Source organism: Arvicola amphibius, chromosome 13 (assembly GCF_903992535.2).
Source record: "Arvicola amphibius chromosome 13, mArvAmp1.2, whole genome shotgun sequence".
Lineage (NCBI taxonomy): Eukaryota > Metazoa > Chordata > Mammalia > Rodentia > Cricetidae > Arvicola > Arvicola amphibius.
Genome location: NC_052059.1, coordinates 74,378,575 through 74,401,158, shown reverse-complemented (window position 1 = coordinate 74,401,158; position 22,584 = coordinate 74,378,575). Strand labels below are relative to the sequence as shown.

General features: G+C 41.3%; 1 protein-coding gene across 1 annotated transcript in view; it reads left to right on the top strand.

Moving 5' to 3' along the window:
• Positions 1-18,566, top strand: part of Kcnma1 (potassium calcium-activated channel subfamily M alpha 1) — a 719,714-nt gene extending 701,148 nt beyond the window's left edge. The window contains 4 exon segments of the mRNA XM_042054118.1: positions 4,145-4,339; positions 7,155-7,273; positions 9,062-9,286; positions 18,258-18,566. Coding sequence (XP_041910052.1) covers positions 4,145-4,339; positions 7,155-7,273; positions 9,062-9,286; positions 18,258-18,279 — 561 coding nt within the window. The 3' untranslated portion in view covers positions 18,280-18,566.
• Positions 18,567-22,584: the final 4,018 nt, after the last annotated feature.

Below are 22,584 nucleotides of genomic sequence, written 5' to 3'. Positions count from 1 at the left end.
ATTTCTTTTTATACGCAAATAAGATTGTTTCCATGGTTATAACGTTTTGTGATGTATCCATTAACCGAGTGCTGTTTTATTTGTTTCCGGTCCTGGCTATGGCAAACGATGCCGTTATGAATCTCTCTGCATGAGGTTTTGTTCTGATGTGTCTTTCGTTTCCCTGGGTATAGTTATGTATAGTTGTTGGGCCCTGTGGTAACTCAAAGTTTATTAATTTAAGGAACTTTCAGACTGCCTTCTAATGATGAGAACACTTACATACCTACAGAAGTCTGTAAGGGCTCCAGTTTCTCCACGTTCATCAGTTCTTGCTATTTATCTGTCCCTTGTTTTATCATAACCATCCCTGTGGGTAAAGATGAACTCTCGTTAAGATTGGAGCTTGTGTTGTCCTTATGACTGCTGGTGTTAGGCCTCCTTGTGTCTCTGGACTTATCTACCTTGTTTGAAGGAATATTTATTCAAGCCTCATCCTTTTTCTATTTTTTCAAATTTATTGCGTTTTGGTTGTTATGTTATTGGAGGATTTTAAACACTGAATATTATACCCTTATAAGATACAATATTTTCAAATATTTTCTCTAATTCTACAGAGAAGTTTTACTTTCTACATACTGTCTTCCAGTGTATGATTTAAAAAATATTATGAGATACAAATGATCAAGCTTTCTTCTGTAGTCTATGATTTTGGTGCCTTATCTAAGATAATTGTCAAAGTGAAGTTATGAGGATTCACCACTGTTATTTCTTCTTAGCTCTCTACACTTTTAGCTGTCATGTTTGGGTCTATGATTCATGTTGTTTTGTATATGGTGTGAGGAATAGGGCCAACATTTTCTTCTGTATGTTGATGCTCAGTTGTTGGAACACTGTTTATTTAGCAGGCTATTCTTTCTTTATAAAGCTTCTTGATATCCTCGTTGAAAGCCAGTTAATAGCAGCACTATGTGTTTATTTCTAGATGCTCAGTTCTGTTCCCTTGCCCAGTCATCATGCTCGTGTTAGAAGTGTATGATGAAATCAGAGGTTGGGAACTTCCAATTTTATTGCTGATTGCTTTTTATATGATTTATATAACATTTTATGTTTTCTGCAATTTCCTATAAGATTCGATAGGAATTTCTTGAATCTATATTATGTTTAAGGTTTTTATTATTATTTTAATTTTATCCTCCAATCCAAGAACATGGGACATCTTTCTATTTACTTATATTTCATTCATATCTTTTGTAATGTTGTATAGCTTTTAGAATACCAGCCCTGGAACTTCTTGAAAAAATTTCTTCTTAAGCATTTTATTATTTTCAATGTTGTTGGAAGTAGAATTTCTTTCTTAAGTTTTTCTTGTTCACATAGAACAAAGTTTAATTTTTGCATAATATTTTTGTACCCTGAAATCTTACTAAACCCTTCTTACCTATGATCACTTAAGTGGGTTCCTTGGGATTCTCTTTATACAGTGCCAGGCCACTTTGAGTGGAGATAATCTTCCTTCTTTTCCAATATGAATGTCTTTTATTTCTTTCCTACTAACTAAAACTTCCAGCGTAATTTTAAGATGGAAGTCATGAAAATGATCCTCTTTGTTGCTGATATTAAGGGGAAAACATCTGCTCTTCTACCCTAAACTATTGAGCATTAACTCTTTTATCTGTGTGATCCTTATTTTTTTGACAGTTTCACACATTTATATATAATGAATTTTAATCACTTTTATCTCTTCTCCTTTCTCTGTCCTACTGAAACTCTTCGTCTCAGTAAGTCTCACTTTCCTTCCCATGGTCGTCTTGTATGTGATTCAGTGAGTTTAGTTGGTGATTTTTGCATGAACATAGGTGAGAGGATGTTTGCTGGAGCAAGGAAACTTGCCAGTGGCTACACTACTGAAGAAAGTAGCTTTTCCACAAACATCTTAATAATTGCCAATAATTCCTCAAGCAGGGATGGGGCCTCTCTGGCTCCTTCCCTATCTATGATGAAATATTATTTGGTTCAGTTTTGTGCAGGTCCTGGGAGATGACCACAGGTGTAATTAATAAGTCACGACCTACAAGACCTCTTATGGGTGTATTTCCCCATCTTCTGGCTTCTAGTATTTCTGCCTTGCTTGGGTAATGTTCCCTGAGCCTTGGAGAGGGTGCCTCAGTTGGGATCAATCACTCTATTATCACCTAACCTCTATACTTTGGCCAGCTAGATCTTCTAATGACTACTTACCCAGTCAAAAAAAATTCTTCAGTGTTTTATCTTGAAAACTGTTTCCTTTTTGGAAAACAACAACAACAACAACAACAAAACAACCCAACTGTTCCTCATGTCTGTACATTTGGGCAGAGAGTGCTTAGTGGTTCAGCAAACAGTGTTGTGAATGTTTGCCATCCACTTACCTGCTGTTAGAGTAATTTCCCAGCCACGGGTCTAGCATGGTAATTGGAACACAAAGGTAGTTGTCAGTTTTCTGTCCAGTTCTCCATTACTTAATATGATAGACAGGACTGGGTAGGGTATCAGACCATAGGGAAAATATTGGGAAATGTTTGTGTGTCTTTAATCCATGTAATAAATCTCCAGGATGTAGTTCACAGGACCCTCGCTGTGTTCTTCTTTAATCTAGAGGAGCAGTCTCTATGTGGTTCTTGACCTTTTGGGGGTTGAATGACCTTTTCACAGGGATCATAATCAGATATTCTGCATATCATATAACTTATGATTCATAAAAGTAGCAAAATTATAGTTATTAAGTAGCAGCAGAAATAATTTTATAGTTATATACAACATGAGGAACTGTATTAAAGGGTCACAGAACTAGGAAGGTTGAGAATCACCACTCTGGAGGAAACTTGGGCACTGAGGCTGACTAAGAGATAAGAGGTTCCAGAATGAAGGGAATAATGGCCATCCATCTTCTGGGACAAAAGCTGAAACAATAATGAGAATAATCAAGGGATGTTTGGATATGAGAGTGGCTGTTGCCCATCATCAACAGTCCCTTCCCCATGTCTCTGGGCTCAGGTCAGGCATATTTACCAGCACGTTCTGGGTCCTGAGTTTCTTCTCAGTCCCTCAGGTGCTGAGCGTCAGGTATCTTATAGCTGCTCTGCTATTCCATTTTACAGGTGATGACACTAAGTTCAAAAATGTTCCATAACTTTCGAAGGCAGCAGAGCTTCTGAAAGGTGAAGTCAACACTGAACCTCAACACGACTCCAGCCCTCTTAGCCATCCCACCTGCATCTGCTCCCTTGAGTGTCCTCAATTCTGCTTGTCCACCCCAAAGAACAGCTGAAGTCTTGAGCATAAATTCGCAGTAGGATAGCCTGTGTATAACTTTCCTGGCATTCTTTGCAGTTGGAATTCTTTATGCTCTCTGGTTGAGTGTTTCAATAAGGAACACAAAATCCAGGCCCTCCAGCAGCATCTTCTTAACTATTAATTTTTAAAGCCCCCCATTGCCTTCTTGTGAACATTCCATGTGGGAGAAAAATGGCCATGTAAGGAAAGGACTTCTTTAAATCATCTGTATTTGCTTCCGACAGCTGAGGTTATTTGCAAACCCAAGATCCACACATCAGGATGTACAGCTCATAGACTTCTCCAGCTGCTATCCTGGTGGTGACGTCTGGGTCCAGCCATTATCAAAGTCTGTGATGAATTGTTGAGTGTGTGGCGTTCAAGATCCTCTTGGATCTGATTCCAAATGGAAAGAAGTTGTTCTATTTGTGGGTGGCCTCCCTCCCAACATATGGGCAGCAGGCTCTAAGAGGTTGCCCTCTTTGGAGTAGCAGCCCAGGTATTCTGCATTTATTGTGCACCTAGTGTCAGAGTTGATATTTTTCAGGTGTACAGAGGCAAGGCAGTATTTTTATATCTAACAACATCAATTTTTCAGGCATTAACATTTTAAGAAGAATTCTCTGAATTGTTTTTATCCTTTTCTTTTCTTTTCTTTTCTTTTTTTTTCTTTAAGTCATGATCCCATAGTGGAACCAAGCAGGAATAATTGGAGACTGCTGTCTTTTCTTTTCCCACAGAATATTATTTGGAGAAGCCAGAACTTTACATGGGAGATACCAAGAAAAGTTGGAATTTGGGTGACTTTAGGTTGTTTGCTTAAGAATGTTTCTCTACCTTCTTTCTACAGACATACTTCAATGACAATATCCTCACCCTAATACGGACCCTGGTGACAGGAGGAGCCACGCCAGAGCTTGAGGCTCTAATTGCTGAGGAGAATGCACTTCGAGGGGGCTACAGCACTCCCCAGACACTGGCCAACAGGGACCGTTGCCGAGTGGCTCAGTTAGCCCTGTTGGATGGCCCCTTTGCAGACTTAGGGGTGAGTTTACAGCCCAGACAATTCCTGAGCCCAGTGTTTGCAGCAAGCCTGATATGAAAGAACCGTGTCAAATGGTGAATGGCTAGACATCTATGTTTCTCTCTTCCATTGTAATAGACTAAAAAGATGCTATTTACGGGACCCTGTTTACCAGGCCCCACGCTTTATACATAGACATTCATGCAAATCCTCAGACCAAATCGTTGATATTTTTCAGGCAATTAAGGCATGGGACATTTAGACCAAAGCATCCTGACTTTGGAGATATGGCTCTCCCCTCCGCTGCTGTCTTCCTCAAGTATTTTATTCCCAGGGATGGATGGGGTAATTTTCAACACCACATAGCTAAGTTTAGGAAACATTTTTGCAGGGTCCTTATAGCTCAGAGGTACTCCACTTTGACTCTATCTGAACATGGGGATGCCTGGCCTCAAACCCTGCCACCAGAGTTTTTTTTTTTTTTTTTTTTTTTTTTTTTTTTTTTTGGTTTTTCAAGACAGGGTTTCTCTGTGGCTTTGGAGCCTGTCCTGGAACTAGCTCTTGTAGACCAGGCTGGTCTCGAACTCACAGAGATCCGCCTGCCTCTGCCTCCCGAGTGCTGGGATTAAAGGCGTGCGCCACCACCGCCCGGCCAGAGTTTTTGTATCTATATACTGTTGACACAAAAATTACAGCTCTCAGCCTAAAAGGGAGTAAGAGATAATTTATTCTGGAGCTATTTTGAGGGATCATGACTCAGGAACACAGATTAGGTTAGCCTGAATATCTTGTTCCTACCTGGAAGCAGTTTCATGAAGTTGTGTGGTTTTTACCAATCAAGGAAAGTTATAAGTCAAGATAACTTTAAAATGCATTGATAAAGCTTTCCTATAGGCCCCAGAGGTTATCTAATGATTTTCTTAGCTTTTGGGTTTGACTAAGCTCATGGTCTGCTAAGTTAATAGATTCCAAAAAGGTTTCTATTAGCCACAAGATATTAGTTCTGACAGAGAGGTGTGTACATGGACAGTTCTTTCCCACCTGCCAGTTCTAAAATACCCAGCATCTGATTTCCAGTTTATCACACAGAATCTTATATTAACTATAAATGCTCAGCCAGTAGCTCAGGCTTATTCCTAACTAGCTCTTACTCTTAAATTAAGCCATAATTCTTATTTATGTTCAGCCACATGACTTGGTACCATTTCTCAGTATGACACTCTCACCTTACTTCTTCTCTATCTGGCTTGAGACTCCTGACTCTGTCCTCCTTCCCATCATCCTTAGTTTGGTTGTCCCACCTATACTTTCTACCTGGCTATTGACCAATCAGTGTTTTATTAAACCAATTCAACTGACAAACCTTTGCAATATATAATTGAATTACTCCACAGCAGAGGTGGGCAAGGAATGATTGCTGTAAAGGGCTAGAACCATCCCAACATATGGTAATTAGCTACTGGACCTTATCACAGTACTGCAGTTCTAACCATCAGTCTCTATGGATATAACTCCTTCTCAGGAGTTTGTGTTCACAGTATCATCCAGGACTGGTGAGGTTTAAAGCATCAGGCAGTTGTGTGTGCAGAACAATTGCCCAAAGTGACAGGATCTCAACTGGCACCTTTGATGCCTTGAGGTCTTGGGATTTCTGAGTCTACGCCAAGCTCTACTTCCCTATACCTCCTTTAATGATGGAACCAGAGTTTCCTTTGGTTTCTCTGTACTTACTACTCTGTACTGTGTCAGACACTTTGGAAAAAGTGACACCTTGACTTTGACTCCAAAAGCACCTGTATAGATGTGTTTAAGGAGTGGAACCATGAGCCTAGGAATGTATTTCCCTATTACACTCTATATTGCCCAGAATGTACTGTCATGGAAAAGGTCTAGTTTCGTAACACATCAAATGGCTGCTTTTTGGGCCAGGACCTATATTAGACTGAGGCTGTTTCGAAGGTCAGCTTCCATCATCAGTAGTTCTTATCCTTATCACTTCCTTACTAATCCAGTTGAATCAGATTAATATTTTCAGTAATGGAAAAATGTGGGACCTTTTGTTGTCTAATATGATGCTCATCATGAGAATTTCAGCGATAGCAAAGACAAATACATTTCCTCAGTTTCTAAATCCACTCTTTCATGCTGATCTGTATAGTAAAGTTTACTTGGTATCACACACCTGCTTGAAGTCCAGAATTTTCTATGCATTTGCAAACAATCACATTGTTTTCACTTTCTGAGTTAAGCCCCAGAACTCGGGGTGGTTGTGACCTGATTAGTACAGTGAATCCCAGCTACCTCCCCTGCAGACTCCCACATGCCCTTCCCCTAGACTTCTCTGAGGTCTGCAAATTGTGCTTTTCACACAGTCCTTATTGGAGTCTCCTCACCAGAGGGCTTGGGCTGCTCTTTTATTCTTGCAGTGCTTTTCATTATCACTTGGACAGTTCTGACAATATGGTCTCATCACAGTGGACACAGCTGAGCACAGGGAATATAATCCTTGCTTTGCAGAGTTCACTTCTTCTCACTAGCTCTACAGCTGATACCTTCCAGTAACATACCCCATCCCGGGTGAAGGAAGCCAGAAGTGTGTTTGAGCTATGGACACAACTGTGTGGCCACCAGGGGAAGCCCCTATGCTTGTCAATTCCCTGAAGTCAAACATACTGGATCCAAGCTGTTAACCATGCTGATGTCTTCAGGCACGGCTCTTGGCATAGACCCTCCAACCCCAGAGACAAGAAAACAAGCTTTGATGAAAAGCCGCCTCCCACCTTGATTCCCAGGCAAACACAAGCTGATGTTTCTCTTGTCCTTTGTTTCCTCCCAGGATGGTGGTTGTTATGGTGATCTGTTCTGCAAAGCTCTGAAAACGTATAATATGCTTTGTTTTGGAATTTACCGGCTGAGAGATGCCCACCTCAGCACCCCCAGCCAGTGTACAAAAAGGTGAGTACATTGTCCCTCTTTGCCACCTCACCTAAGTGCAGTACCTTCCCTCGCTTCCTGCAGGCAAAGGCCTCTATGTGCATGCCTTCACATACTGCTCACATCAAGTGTAACGCTCACCCCAGGAGTTATAAGAAATATTTCTTTTAAAAAATACTGAAAATGAATATGATGTTACTGAGGCAAGGATTTGTTTACCCCATTACAAAAGCCAGAATCCCAAACTCTGGTTCCTCACATCACTTCCTTGGTCCCTAATGTGGAGGTGCTTCACACTAATGATATATTTTGATTTATATATTTTGTAATTGATTGATTCACTTTCTTTCATATATTTAAGTTTAAGAAACTTTTATATTATCACCTTACACAAAAATATATGATAGTTTGGGTATGCTAGTTGTGCTTTTCCTTACATGCCTTAATTTAAACTCATAGCATGTAAAACAGTAATCCTAGAATTACCTAAACCCATGAGGAAATAGTGCCATAGAGGTATTTCTCAGATCTGTAGAATAAAGTCATCTGGGAGATTTAAAAAAATACTGGGGGCTGGAGAGCTGGTTCAGCAGTTATAAGCACTGACTGATCTTCCAGAGGACCCAGGTTCAATTTCCAGCATACACAGCAGCTAGCAACTGTCTATAATTCTAGTTCTGGGGCCTCCAACACCCACCCACAGAGACATGAATGCAAAACACCAATGTACATAAAATAAAAATAAATTACTTTAAAAAATACTATGTTTAGAGTAATTTACACAGTATGTAAAAAAACATACATGTACTTGTAAAATTATATACCAATGTTTATGTATTTAATGCCTGAGAATTACAGTATATAGCCAGAGTCAAAAACTGTTGCAGTCTAATGCCAGGTAGTGGCACTCAAGAGGCTAGCCTGATCTACAGAGTGAGTTCCAGGATGGGCAGGACTACACAGAGAAACCCTGTTTTGAAAACCAAAAAAAACCAAAAAATTGTTGTATACTGATGTGTTCCTACATGGCAATGGATATGAGATTTGCCTATAGAGCTGCCCAAGGCTGGATTACTGAGTCTCCCACCCCAGGGCTTGTGAGTCAACAGATCAGGGTGAGTGAGGTTACTTAAACTTTTTCTTCTGTTTTTAGTTAGTTCATTTTCCTTCTTTCCTTTCTTCTTTTCAATGCTACTTACTGAATCCAGGGCTTCTTGCCTGCAAGGCAAATGCTCTGCCACCTAGCTCCATCCCCAGGTCAACAACCTGCATTTTTTTTCTAAGGTTCCTGGGAGCCTCTGAGAGCACATTTAGAGATCCATTGCTGCAGAGTCAACATGGTGATCACCGTAGCCTTCCATAGAAAGCTTGGTATAATAGGGAAGAGGCGGGTCAAGTTCTTATAATCAGGGAACTGTTGTTCAAGAAGTTGTAGGCAAGACAAACAGAGACCCTGTGGGATGTCTGTGGCTGTCAGGAATTTCTAGTACAGAAGCTACAGCCCAGTCGGGTGACTGTTTATCATGAACTGGACCTTTGTACGGAAAAATGCATATGGTTCATATGAATTATGGTGTGGCTTTTTTCATTACCAGCTGTCATTTGGGATCTTTGCCTGGTCTTCTGACTGCCTCATTGAGTTAAACATGAAGCTTTCCTTTCATTCGGAAGAGGATTCAAGTCTACGGAACCACCATCCAGTTCCTCAGATAGACTGGAGCAGCCAGGCAATTTGTTTGTTGACTCAGGGAGAGTTAAGTCGTGTGTCTGCTCCACTCAGCCTGTGACCCCTTTGCTTTCTCTCTCTAGGTATGTCATCACCAATCCCCCCTACGAGTTTGAGCTTGTACCAACAGACCTGATCTTCTGCCTGATGCAGTTTGACCACAACGCTGGCCAATCACGGGCCAGCCTGTCTCATTCCTCCCACTCCTCACAATCCTCCAGTAAGAAGAGCTCCTCCGTCCACTCCATCCCGTCCACAGCAAATCGGCCGAACCGGCCCAAGTCCAGGGAGTCTCGCGACAAACAGAAGTACGTTCAGGAAGAGCGACTTTGATATGTGTATCCACCGGCACCGTGTGTGAAACTGTATCTGCTACTCATTTCCCCAGTTGGTATTCCAACAGAGCAACTTTCCTGTTCCCTGTAGTCCCCTCTTTTTTCGTTTCTTTTCCTTTTTTTTTTACACATTTGCATATGTATGATAGTGTGCATGTGGTTGTCATTTTTATTTCACCACCATAAAACCCTTGAACACAACAGCGAATAAGCGGACGGACCAAAAGTTATTTATGATTCTAGCGGGGAATAACCCAGAGGCATCCTCCAGATGTAAATAGCTCGCTACAGGAATGAGTTCACAGATTAGAAGGGAGCACCTGCAATCTGTCAGTTAGGCAAAACAGGTTGATTCCAATTTATCAGGGTCATCAGACTGCTTTGGGTTTTGGTTTGTTTGTTGTTTCTTTTCTCTCTCTTTTTCTATACACACAGTAAGTTAGCACATGATCATTCAAAACAAGCAACCAAAAGGAAGGAAAGTGAATTGATCGTTTCCACTCTGGGCTAAAGTATCACAAAACATTCGGAAAGCTTTCAAAGAGCGCGCAGAAGATGATTAAGCACCTGCTTGTTGTGAGAGAGCATCAGAGATTTTTTTAACCTATTCACCAAAGCCTTTTTGTCTCAGAGCTAACTTCTTTCAGAAGTTCAAGTGAATGTTTCTAACTTTAATGCAAAGAGGAAAACAGGTTTCCAGCCCTGGATGTATCAAATCCTAGTCATTTCATACACCTGAAAAGAGGTTTGGTTGCATATTAAATTGTTATTCTGTCTCCTTATGCTGCCATAGGGATAGATAGTTTTTTTTTTTCCTTTCACTTTTGACATTTGGGATGAAAAGCCATATGTATCATAAATATCAAATGTAAGTCATTAAGAACTGCCTTCCTGGGACTTTTACATCTTTCAAAAGGTGAATCACTTACCTTATGTACAGAATAAATAATGCTCAGAAAAGAGCAAGTATTTTTCCATGCATTCTCAGGGGACCTTTTTACTCCCCTTTGTTTGACTAACGAGGGCCCCAAATCCAGGAGAATTCGGGCTGGAGCAATGGTGAAGTGAGAGGGAGAAAGACCCAGCGACAGATAATGGTTTCTGTAGGAGCTGACATGCTAGACAAATCAGGATATAGGAGGATGGAGCCACAGTTGGTTGACTCAACAAAGACAGAAACTAGTGCCCACATTTAAATTACTAGCACAGCTGTATGGTGCTCTGTCCCAAAGCAGAAGGCTGGCAGGAGAAGTTCACTGTAGGCAACCTTTTTAACATACAGCCAATTCAGATGGGCAAGCGAGTGATGGGGAGAGAGCTTCTCCTGTCATTTCAAAACAGGAAACAAAAGGCTGCGACAGCAAGCCAAGCTCATTTCAGTAGGGTTTTTTTTGTTTGTTTTCTTTTATTCTTTTATTAAAACTGTTAGTCAACAAGGGAGGGAAAATAGACTGATCCCTTTTCCCCAATATGCAATCACCAGATGTTTTATGCATGCAAATTACATTTTAGGAACATAGGAGTTCTGAGGAATTGGCCAACTTTACCATAACCAAATTCTGGTATGGATAGACTAGCCTTGGGTGCAAATGAGCCTATTTGAGATGTTTACTTAGAAATCCACGGCTAGAATAAAGGGCAGGAAGGAGGGGAAAGTTTGTAACAGCTGTAGCATCTCTTTTTAAAAAGGTGTTTTTATGGTGAATGTTTTGGGTTTAGATTTTGGATCCCCTGTCCCTTCCAGCATGATGATTCTGGAGATTTGCTTGCTGTGTGATTGACAAGCACTTTTACTGACAAAAATGGTGAGGTTCAGTCAGAACCTCCACCTCCTCCCACACCAAAGATAGGGGCAGCGCAGTACTCCAGCCAGCAATGGGGGGAGTCATTGTGTACGTGGAAATTCAAAAGTCCTGTGAGTGGAAGTATTTTTTTTTCAAATTATTTTTGTCCTTATGTATTTTGATTTATAAATGACATATATCTATCTCTTTATATATAACTATATATGACTATATATACATATATAACTATATATGACTATATATACATATATATATATATAACTATATATACATATCCCCTAGTTTTGGATTATGAGAGATCTTCATGCATTCTTTGCAAAGGAGGTTATGAAGTTATGCCCTCAGAACATTTATAACTATGAGAATGTGCCAGTTAAAGTGCTCAACAGGAAATAATGACAGTTTAAAAGCATTGTAAAACTCACATAGCTTACTTCTCTCTCTAAAGTGCAACAAGGATGACTAGAATGGGCCAAGGTATGACAATTAATGGTTCTGCATGACCTAGCCACTGCTGGGGGTTTTCTTCTATAACGTTGTCCTTGTGAAACTTTTGTGGAATTAAAAAAAAAAGGAGTTACAAATTTTATTCTGTTATTGGTTTGTTTATTTTTATTTTTATTGTTCTGTTTGTGGTTCTATTTATTTTGTTTTGCTTCTCTTCCCTCCCCCCTCCTTTCTTCCGTCCTCCTTCTTTTTCTTCCTCCACTTTCTCAATTGCTCAGCGCAATGAGGCTGTGCTGCTGCTATGGCTAGATCCCTTAGAGTTTGTTTTGGTGTTCTTGGGTTTGGGGATTGGGTAATCTGGGGGTAACTTCTCTCCATCTGGCTTGCCTTCAAATCTGCACGTGGCCTCCCCGCCCACCTTGGTACCTTGCCCCAAATCCAAAAGCATTTTCCCATTGAAAAACCCAGCTTCCTCCACTTCCCCCATCACCACCACTGCCCAAACCCAGCCCCCATCGGTCTGTTTACCTCTCTGTGTTGATCTTGCCAAGACCTGCCAAATTGAGCGATGATGCCAGTTGATAACTGTTTCTGTAAAACATCCACAGCTATTCCGTTTGGCGAATGTGCTTCCCTGTTAACGGTTGATCCTCCTTTCATCTGTAGTAGGAGGGTTATTAATGGCAAATGCGTTGGTCTCTTTCATCTGTTTGAACCCAGTCAAAGCTGGTGAGCCGTATGAACCAATTTGAGAGCACATGTCCAGCGATGAAGGGGCTGATGACTCAGTCTGGACAGTACTCATGTGTCTCCTGCCACCTGCCTTTCAGAGTTTTGTTAAATCCCAACCACAAATGGGGCAGACAGATATAAAGCCAAAGTGTCTTTTTAACGCTCTTGGTTAGTGGCTCCCGTAGCTGAGACTATGATTGACTGTAATGGGAACAGACTGACATGAGATGAAATTTGGGGGTTTCCCTGAACTTTGGGCACTTACTCCTCACTGGGTAGATCACCGAGATCGTTGAGAACTGATGAGTGATGACTACTAATATGTCTGCTGGTGGCAAAGGGATCGTGTTGAGTTCTCTCTTAAGAGCTGAAACTTCTATATCATATTTTTCTTAACAGACAGAAGCTCCCTTAGGAAGGAGGCAGATGATTCTGTAGTTTCTCTCTTCCCTACTCCCCCTCACCCAGACTAGAAACAGACAAGAAATGGTAGAAAGTGATAGAACACTGTGAAGAGAAAAAGCGTGCATTTAATATGAATCACAGCTTGAACAGTGATCTTCCCAGAGCTGGAAGAGAAAAGCAGTTTTTGAGCTTTTTAGTCCAATTTGCTTGGGCTTTGGAAAGGGCCGATGTTAAGTGAGTTGGTAAACTAGGAGGAAAATCTTCTCAGCACCAGCTGTCTGATAACTGTGAACCTGTCAGCATCCCTCACAGCTGCCACTGAAGTCCTTCTCAAATCTAGTTCAAATGGACCCTTGACGTCCCAGTTTTCACTGTATTTCAGAGACATTTCAAATTCTATTCTGAAGTTAGGGCTTGCAACTGAGGGTATTAAAGTAGGTATATGCAATATGTATTTCAAAAGACTCTCAACTTAATCATTTTCACAGTTTTAAACTGTTTTATAATTTATCCACATCCTCTTGGTTTATTTTTGGGAAAGTGGCAATTAATGCCTGAGGTGTTGACATAGCTGATTTGCTGGTGTCAGGATCTTGGGACCAAATTCTGCTTCCAAGCCAGGGGGAAGCCCTGTGAGCTTAGTGACTAGAGAAACTGACTGTGCCTGTTGGCAGCATTATGGAGATCCTAAGTGACCAGAGGGACCTTTGACTGACTCTCTTTCAGCACGGGAAATGCGTTAAAGGTGTCTATATCCCAATAGAGATAATTATATCAACCTTCCAGGTTCCTATAGCAACAGGCTCCTTGAAGAACAAGAAAGTACAGCAACTTCAGGGAGTGGAAGATAAGATAGGGTACAAATCAATTTCTCCACCAACTTCCATCAGCCAGTGCCTGCTTTGTCATAATATGATAAGGAAGTAGTTATAGGCTCCTGTCACTAAGCTGGTTAAGTATCTCTCATAAGGAGACTGCACTTGGAAGTGGGTGAGAGAAACTAAGAGGAAAAAGTATCCTCAGGGTTTGACAGGATAGAGATGCAGTGACAAACAGTCATAGTGGTCCATTACAAAGAAGTAATATCAAGGAAGCTTGTCTGGGTCTGGTAGAGACTATGCTTATGTCTAAGGAATGGCTGTGTTCTGCACAGGCAGAAGAGGAGGAGACAGAATGTATAGTTTTGCCTGGGATCATCAGGATTTTGTGAGCAGAGGAAGAACACCACACTGCCTATCAGAAATGTAATCCAGGAAACCGCATGGAGTTGCCCTTGTAGGCTGGAGCTCCCTGTAGCCATTGCTGTCTCGTTGTTCTTGCTATCCAACTGGGATCTTTTCCATCCATGCCTTTGCTCGAGCAGCCTCAGCTTATGATGCTACAGAGAGCCTAGTGTTCCAAGTGCCTTTATAAGTTCCCCTTTTCTGAGGTCTTCTTGGGGGTGTACTTATGTGAAAAGTCTAAAGCCCATGACACTGACAGCCCATGGAGTCAGCAAAGGCTCAGTGTTCATAGTACAACTGTTTCTTCCTCTGTTTGTGGAGCTTTGGAGAGCTCAGCCCTTCCTAAGCATAGTAACTGTCACTCAGGAAGAAATCTAAACCCTTATTCTAAACCCTACCCTTGTACTAGTGATGGGAGGTGTAGGTGGTTCTCCGAATATCAAGGGAAATCTGATGTCAGAAACAAAAACCCACTACATGAGAGCCCTGAGTTCCCTAGCATAACACTGTATTACCTTCCTCTCAGTCACCTTCCAGATTGAAGTCTGAAAGACCCACAACATGAGAGCCCTGAGTTCCCTAGCACACCATATTACCCTTCCTCTCAGGCACCTTCCAGATGAAGTCTGCCCATAAGATCCTCCTTTGTCTTCTCTATTGCCACATCTACATTCTTCAGGCATGTCCCCAATTTATACATCCTAGGTCTCTGCCCCTGGCTTCTCCATTGGAGAACTTTATTTGTAAACACAACATATGGAAGGTACCACCCAACCTACATCCTACTCTTCTCAGTACTAACCTTAAAGCTAACGCTTAGGCAGCCATTACAGCTATTGTGCTCAGCGAGTCACAGTTGGAAACACATGCAACGCTCATGATCAAACCAGATGTTGGGGATATTAGAATCTCCATGTGGCTGACATTGGAGTCTGAAGAAGTCCAATGAATTCTTCTATGAATTAGAGACTTCTAATGAAGTCTCTAGCATTAAAACCATTAACAAACTTATCAAATATTATTTGCTTACTATGTAACTGAATATGTAGTAAGCCATTGGTGCCTGTTTTGTTGACCTAGCCAACAAGATTAGGAAGGCTATTTTTTCAACCCTATTCTATAGAACAAATGACAACAAGATACTTTACACAGCGTTTTCAGAGCCAGGCACACTTCACTCTAGACCACAAGCTGCTGCCATTTCACCGGCCACCTCCACGTGGTGGGTCCATAGTGTGCATAATGGCTTAGTTGCTGTACAGCATTACACTCTCAATAATGTAGCAGTCAGGTGATGGTGGCACACACCTTTAATCCCAGCACTTGGGAGGCAGAGGCAAGTGGATCACTGTGAGTTCGAGAACAGGCTGGTCCACAAAGCAAGTTCTATGACAGCCAAGGCTACAGAGAAACCTTCTTACAAAAAAGAAAATTCAGATAGTGACATGTCATTCCTTCCTTAACTCTAACTGCCTTGTGACAGAAGTTTCTGACAGATCGCACAGAGTTCTCAGAATAGGGTATCATACATATGTCACCCTCAAGAAGTCTAAGAACAAACACAGGTTTTATATTTTATAGGTGGGGGGTCCTGGCACCAAAAAAAGCCCTCATGGACCCCAGAACTTCTTGTCTTAGGTCTGAAATAAGGCCGCACAGAAGAAATGAGCTAGCCAAACATTGAGTGGATTCCCTTTCTCATTCAGCACTACCTAAAATTCATGCTTTAGTCCTCTTCCCCGTGCCCAGTTTCGTAGCCATCCATTGGTGCAGCTTTGTCCTTGAATGACAAGATTCCATATGCCAAATTGTCACTGTCTTGCTCAAAGCCCATTCCATGGAAGCCCAATGGATGGTGACCACTAAAATGTACCTCTCTCTGAAGAGGTACCGGAGACCTTTGTCCCCAGACATTTTAAATAAGGTTCAGAACAGCTCACTAGCTCAATTTCCTCAACATCTTACTTGACCAAGCCTCACACAGCATAGGCATTTAGAGTTTAGAAAACACTGAATTAAACAGTGGATTATCGGGATAGTGAGAATCTCACCTCCCAATTGGAGGTGTTTGCCTACAACTCTTTCCTTGCTTGAAGCTGCATTCCTAAACCGCAGGGGCTATTCTACCTAGGTTGTCTTTTGTGGCAAGAAATTTAAAGAGAAAGAAGAAATTTAAATGAGACCAGTAGTGCTGGAGGAAACTGATTGCCTCCACGGTGAAAGGTCACAGTGCCCCCTTTGAATTGAACTGTAAATACTAAATTCTCATACAGTTATTCTCTGCAGCGGTTGTAAAAAAAAAAAAAAATCAGCAAATTGCAACTGCTTGGTTTTTCACCCAAAACACATCCCCCTTTCCACCAGCAAGACTTACTTTTCCTACCTGGCATGCGCATCCTAGCACTAAATCCCTTCAGCAAAATCGTTCTGCGGAACTGTGCGGCCAGAGCCAAGGGCAGCTTGGACAAACAGCGTAAACAGCAGGCCCCACTCTGAGCCTCGTCTCCTGCACATGAGCTGTTTGAGAAAGTCCTAGTTGGAAATTGTTTCAGAGACCTGGCAATGCTTTTAAAACATGATAACCATCACACTTTACTCTTCTCTGAAAGGTTAGTTTAATCGTAGATCACAAGAAATTGGTTTCCACAAATGCATAATGGTTCATCTATGTCACACTTGAACTAAATGGTTTTTTAAATGGAGCTGAAATTATTTTGATGTGTACACAGTCCCAGATTTCTATACAACCTTTTTTAACCAGCCCATCAGGAGTCTTGCCTCTAAAGCCTCATTAATAATTCAGATGTGCTGATGACTTTAAAAGATCTATGGAATTGAAGCTTAGGGAAAAAAAAAACCCTCCTCTTGACAAAAAGATAAATGAATGTAGAAAGAAGCTGTAGGAGGCTGGCAAGCTGTAGATCATCTCAGAGCAGATTGTAACTTTATCATTCTGTCAGGGAGGATAATTTAAAGCACTTAATCAGTTAGCTTCGCCGTGAGGATGGAACATTATGAGTTCCTATCGTCCAATCTGTTCAAATCAAAGGGAACATAATTAGAATAGGTAGGAGAACCGGAGCAGGAAGGATCATGGGGAAAACCATGCAAGAGGTAGCAAGTGTCCTGAGGGCAGAACTGAGCTGCCCAGCCTCCTTTGGGCTTTTTCCAGTCATACCCTAGCCCCAGAGGCAGCCACATTGAGGAGCAAGAACACTGAAAATTGTGGGAATACTGACCAGGAAGAGTGGTCATGAGCTAATTACAGATGCTTAATTTATAAGCTAACACACACACACACACACACACACAGCAAGCTAGCTGGGCAATCACTTTAAAAGGTAGGTTCACAAGCAGACACAAGGCAGATGTAAATTATTCCATAGACAATAGAAACGGAATCCACAAGGACTGCAGTCTAGAGAAGTGAGTGTTGGCAAACTGCTTTCCTTTCCCTCTCCTTCCTTCTGTGACTGTAATGAAGTCTACAGTCCCCCAAGCTAGATATTCTACTTCCCAGTCCCTTCCTGTCCATACACACAGCCAATTTTTCAGAAAATTTCAATCCTAGAAAGGGGCATAGATAGAACTGAACCCTCTAAAATAGCACAGCCCAGCTAAGAGGCTGCTCCTCTGCAGAGCTGCCCTCCCAGCCAACCTCACCCAGTCCTGACTCAGCAGTCTCTCTCGGCCCTTCCTGTACGGGCTGGAAAAGAAAGTGGCAAGGCCCCATGAGCTCTCTGCTGACAACTTGGGTTATTATAGTCAGCGGTGACACTGCCACCTGCAACGCTTTCCATGACTTCATACTCACAGACTTCTCTTTCTTTAAATAAAAACCTTTTCAAAATACTCTCTTAGAACGGTTTCTTATTCTCATTTTCACTCTCATTGGCCAACAAATCCATTTCTTTAGGACGCCTCCTCCACCAGTCCACCGGAGGGATGTGGGCAGGACGGAAGTGGTACAGTTGACCACTTTGTACAGAACAAAGCCAAGAAAAGGCTGGGTAGAGATGAAATCAGGAAAGTGTCCGAACCGTTGGTTCCACAGTAGGGACCATATCCGTCCACTCCAGCTTAGTCTTGAGGTTGGCCAACTCCTAGAGTCTCAATAGCAGATTCACTTTGTTCTTTACTTGCTTCAGGAAAGAGAGGCATGGTTCAGGTTCTGGGGGCTTCTGTCCACTGCACTGTCTTAGCAATTACTCACTGTCAGCTTCTATTGATTTCCTTTATGCATTTTCAATGAACTTTCCAAAAGCTTAACCTAGGACTAATTAAGCTTCTCGTTTTTCCTTCTTGTTCTCTATCCATTTTGCCCTTTAGCAGAAAAGAAATGGTTTACAGATGAACCGGATAATGCCTATCCCAGAAACATTCAAATCAAGCCCATGGGTACCCACATGGCTAACCAGATCAACCAATATAAATCCACAAGCAGCTTGATCCCTCCAATCAGAGAAGTTGAAGATGAATGTTGACTCCCAGGAGACCAGAACTATTTTTTTAAAGCCTGACAAACTTCATAATGGTGATGTGACTTCTCTTCCTCTTCCATGCCGAATCACTGGTGGAAACACTAGAGTAAGCAAGAATTGCAAGAAAATAAAGTAGACAGATCTTTCTCTTTGCCTTGAATATTGCTTCCATGTATTTTGGAAAAGAAAATGATTTCATTTATAAATGAACATACTAAAATAGTCATGTATAGCTTCTAGGGTTTTAAATTATTTTTATTTATTAGAAAGAAAATATATTTTTTCTTTTCTTTTTTTCATTGCCGGATTATCTTCCCATATATCACAGCAATGTAAAATCAAAATGAGTAAGTGGCCAGATTCCTTAATGTGTATTTCTCTCCTTTCTTTCTTTTTCTTTGAGGAGAATGATGGTCACCACCCCAATTTGTAATTAAGGAAAATGGATTACTAAAAGGTAGTCAACAATCTACACATATTTTAGTAAATTAAAAAAAAAAGTCCCAAGAGCAGAAGTATTTGCCACTCCCTGGATGGGTGCGTGTTTAGATCTGTTTTAACACCAGCTCTTAGCAAATCAAACTTATTTATCCTCACAGTTGAAAGTCAGATCTCTGTAGTTTCGGTTTTCATGCAGCTTTTCATAGCCTTTGTTCATATATTTAAAAGAAAGAGCTTTTGGCAGCTTTTCTGCAATTGCCAGATCAGGTTTAAGCAGCCAGCTCAAAATACGCAGGCACATCTAGAATGCGGAAGTTGTGCACCAAGAGCAGGCTTGTTTGTTGTTCTCATGGTGGGGCCTCCTCCAAGCTGTTACACGCTCCTCATCTCATACTTCTAAATTACCCAAACAAGTTCTGTCAACTGTGGGAGGACCTGGTGAATTCTTTTCCCCATTCAGAGCTATTAGCCTGAAAGTTTGTGAACATCACAGAGTTGTTTTCCCGATTGCTGGGATCTAAGAAGTACTCATGCTTCGCATGCAGTATTTATTTAGACGGCAGACAATGTCCATTGTCAAAGGAGATGTCTTTGGCCCAGAGTTTCATTTGCTGGCTTTCCTTGGTTGAATTGCTGGGACAAAACATTCAAACTCACTAAAAATATTTATGAAACCAATACCAACCGAAAGGAAAGTAAGTCATGCTCTTACAGTAGACTGTTAGAAAAAGGCCTTTGAAAATTACCAGCAATGAAATCAAATGTATCAGCCACTTCAACCTGTGGTCAAAAGATTTTTCTAGCCATCAGATGCAATTGTGATGTCTCATCTCTGCTGTTGCATGCATGCCCAGTGTATAGTCACTCAACAACTGTTTCGTTCCAATGACTCAGAAAGTCAACTTCACAGTGATCAACCTCTGATATGATCATCAGGGTCTCTGGAGAAGCATGGGTGTGACTGTGATTTTTATTTTCTTAAAAATGTAAAATGTGGAAACTTCCTCAATCTAACCAAAATAGCCCCCAAAGTCCTATGACATCTCCTCCATTAATGTTTTAGATGACCATGGCTCTGTGGTACCTAGCTATGATAGTACAAATCAGAGCAGAGTAAAGCAATGCAATTGCCATGAAACCGTATGTCCACTAAGGACTCCAGTTACCAATGTAGGCAAAATGAGCTTCCACCTCTGTCCACTCCCTGCAGAGCCAATGTAGTTGTGCTTCCACCTCGTAGGCATTGTCCTGCAGTGACTTGTCGGACTGTGGTTACTCTGTTGTCACATTTTGTAGAATTAGTTCTATAAAAGTATTGTGAATATAATGTGTGTCCAATTGGATTGTTAACACAAAAATATTTATAATCAATCACTAGTCTACTCAGGCTAAAATGATGTCAGCAGTCTATATTTAGGCTTATAAACATTTCTTGGTTTCCAACAGAACTCAAATGTGTTGGTGAGGAGAATCCACTGCTAGGATATTGACAGCATTCCTGAAAGCTAAGACTTCCTTACACATCATGATTTTGCATTGGGGTTACCTAAGTCTATTTATGTCAATCACGCTCTTCTTTCCTTCCTGAACCACAGTAGGCTCTTCTTCACACCCATCCCTACTAACCACCTCTGAATTTGTCTTAGTTCTTTGATCTTCTACGACAACCAATGTTATTTATCTAAATAATCTTCCATTAGAAGAATAGCAGTCTCAACACTATGCAGAAGCATAACCCCTATCTCCTTACCCATGATAGCTAGAGATTTAAATCTAAACTTTTTTTTTAACCACAGTGGCTACAATGATAGTATCCTACACCTAGGAACTCCTTCAGTTCACCAAGCAGCTTTCAAAACCCATGATAACAGAATTTTATTTTCTTCTAAGATAGAGCAATAAGTGAAAAACAAATCAAGTATGATTCTAAGGTGTTACAGAAAATGACCTGGAGGTGGCACCTTTGTCAAAAACTCAAGGCTAATCATTTGAAATAGAAATATCATTTATTAAAAATAACTGGAGGGCTCAAGGCATTTCCCAAAGATCCCAGTTTCTATTTGTTGAGTTCTGAGTCCTCTAAAGGTAAAAAACAAACAAACAAACAAACAAACAAAACAATAAAAAAATCTGTCTTTCTATCCATATTCCCCTGGACCAATGGCAGTCTTCTCTGGCATATTCCACATTAGAAGGCTCTGATCTCTAGTCCCTTTGTAGGGTTTCTAAAAAGATAGCTTGGCAAATTCATGATGCTTGAGTGCTTTGGGAATCAGGCCATTTGTAAAACAGAAACTACCCGTGTATGAGTCTATTGTTGCCCTTACCGTCTTTCTCATGCAAGCATTGTGCTTTTGTCTAATCAACAGTATTTTAAAATATCCTCTCCAAAGCAGATTGAATGTATTCACTTAAAGTGGTTAGTGTTTAAGACTGATCATGACTAAGTAACCTGGCCTTCCTTCTACAACGTACACTTTGTTTTGGTTTGTTTGTTTCTTAAGTGACGGTAGATTTTAATCAAGGAATTAGAGTGGTTTCTGTTGAGTTGAAGTGGAGAATGAGAAAATGTATGAAATTAGGGATATTTTGAATGGAAAACAAAAAGTGCCCCCAATTGTGCCTGATTTGAAGTTTCAAGAGCATTCAGATACAATTAACTATAAAAATGTTCTTTAAATCCTCCAAGTCTCAGTGACTTAAATCACTGACAGTGATTCCTTGAGCTGGCTAAGGTCCCTTTCAGACCAATTAAGACAGTAGTTACATTGCCTCAGCCAAGCCCTTGTAGACAATCTTTCCAGAGCTGTAATCATGGCTCTTCTGGCCTTGTGGCCCATGTAGGCTTTCTGAGCTAAACCCAATATCCACTTTCTGCTCTGAACATCGAACAGTCAGGATCATTTTGTGCTTTTCAGCTTGGAAGCTCTCAGAGTTGAGATGCAAATGTTTACAGTCACATTCACCTCCTTTATACAATCAGATTCACCTCTGTCACACCATCATATCCACCTCTATCATACCACCACCATCACCCCATCACATCCAGCTCCATCATCCCATCACATCCACCTCCATCATCCCATCACATCCACCTCCATCACAACATCACATCCACCTCCATCATAACATCACATCCACCTCCATCATCCCATCACATCCACCTCCATCACAACATCACATCCACCTCTATCATCCCATCACATCCACCTCCATCACAACATCACATCCATCTCTATCATAACATCACATCCACCTCCATCACAACATCACATCCACCTCCATCATAACATCACATCCACCTCCATTATCCCATCACCTCCACCTCCATCATCCCATCACCTCCACCTCCATCATCCCATCACATCTACCTCCATCATCCCATCACATCCACCTCCATTATCCCATCACCTCCACCTCCATCATCCCATCACATCCACCTCCATCATCCCATCACATCCACCTCTATCATCCCATCACATTAACCCCCATCATAACATCACATCCACTTCTATCATGCCATCACATCTCTCCATCATAACAACATCACATTCACTCCCATCATAACATCACATCCACCTCTGTCATCCCATCACATCCACCTCTGTCATCCCATCACATCCACCCCCATCATAACATCACATCCATCTCCATCATCCCATGACATCCAGCTCCATCATCCCATGACATCCAGCTCCATCATCCCATGACATCCAGCTCCATCATATCACATCCAC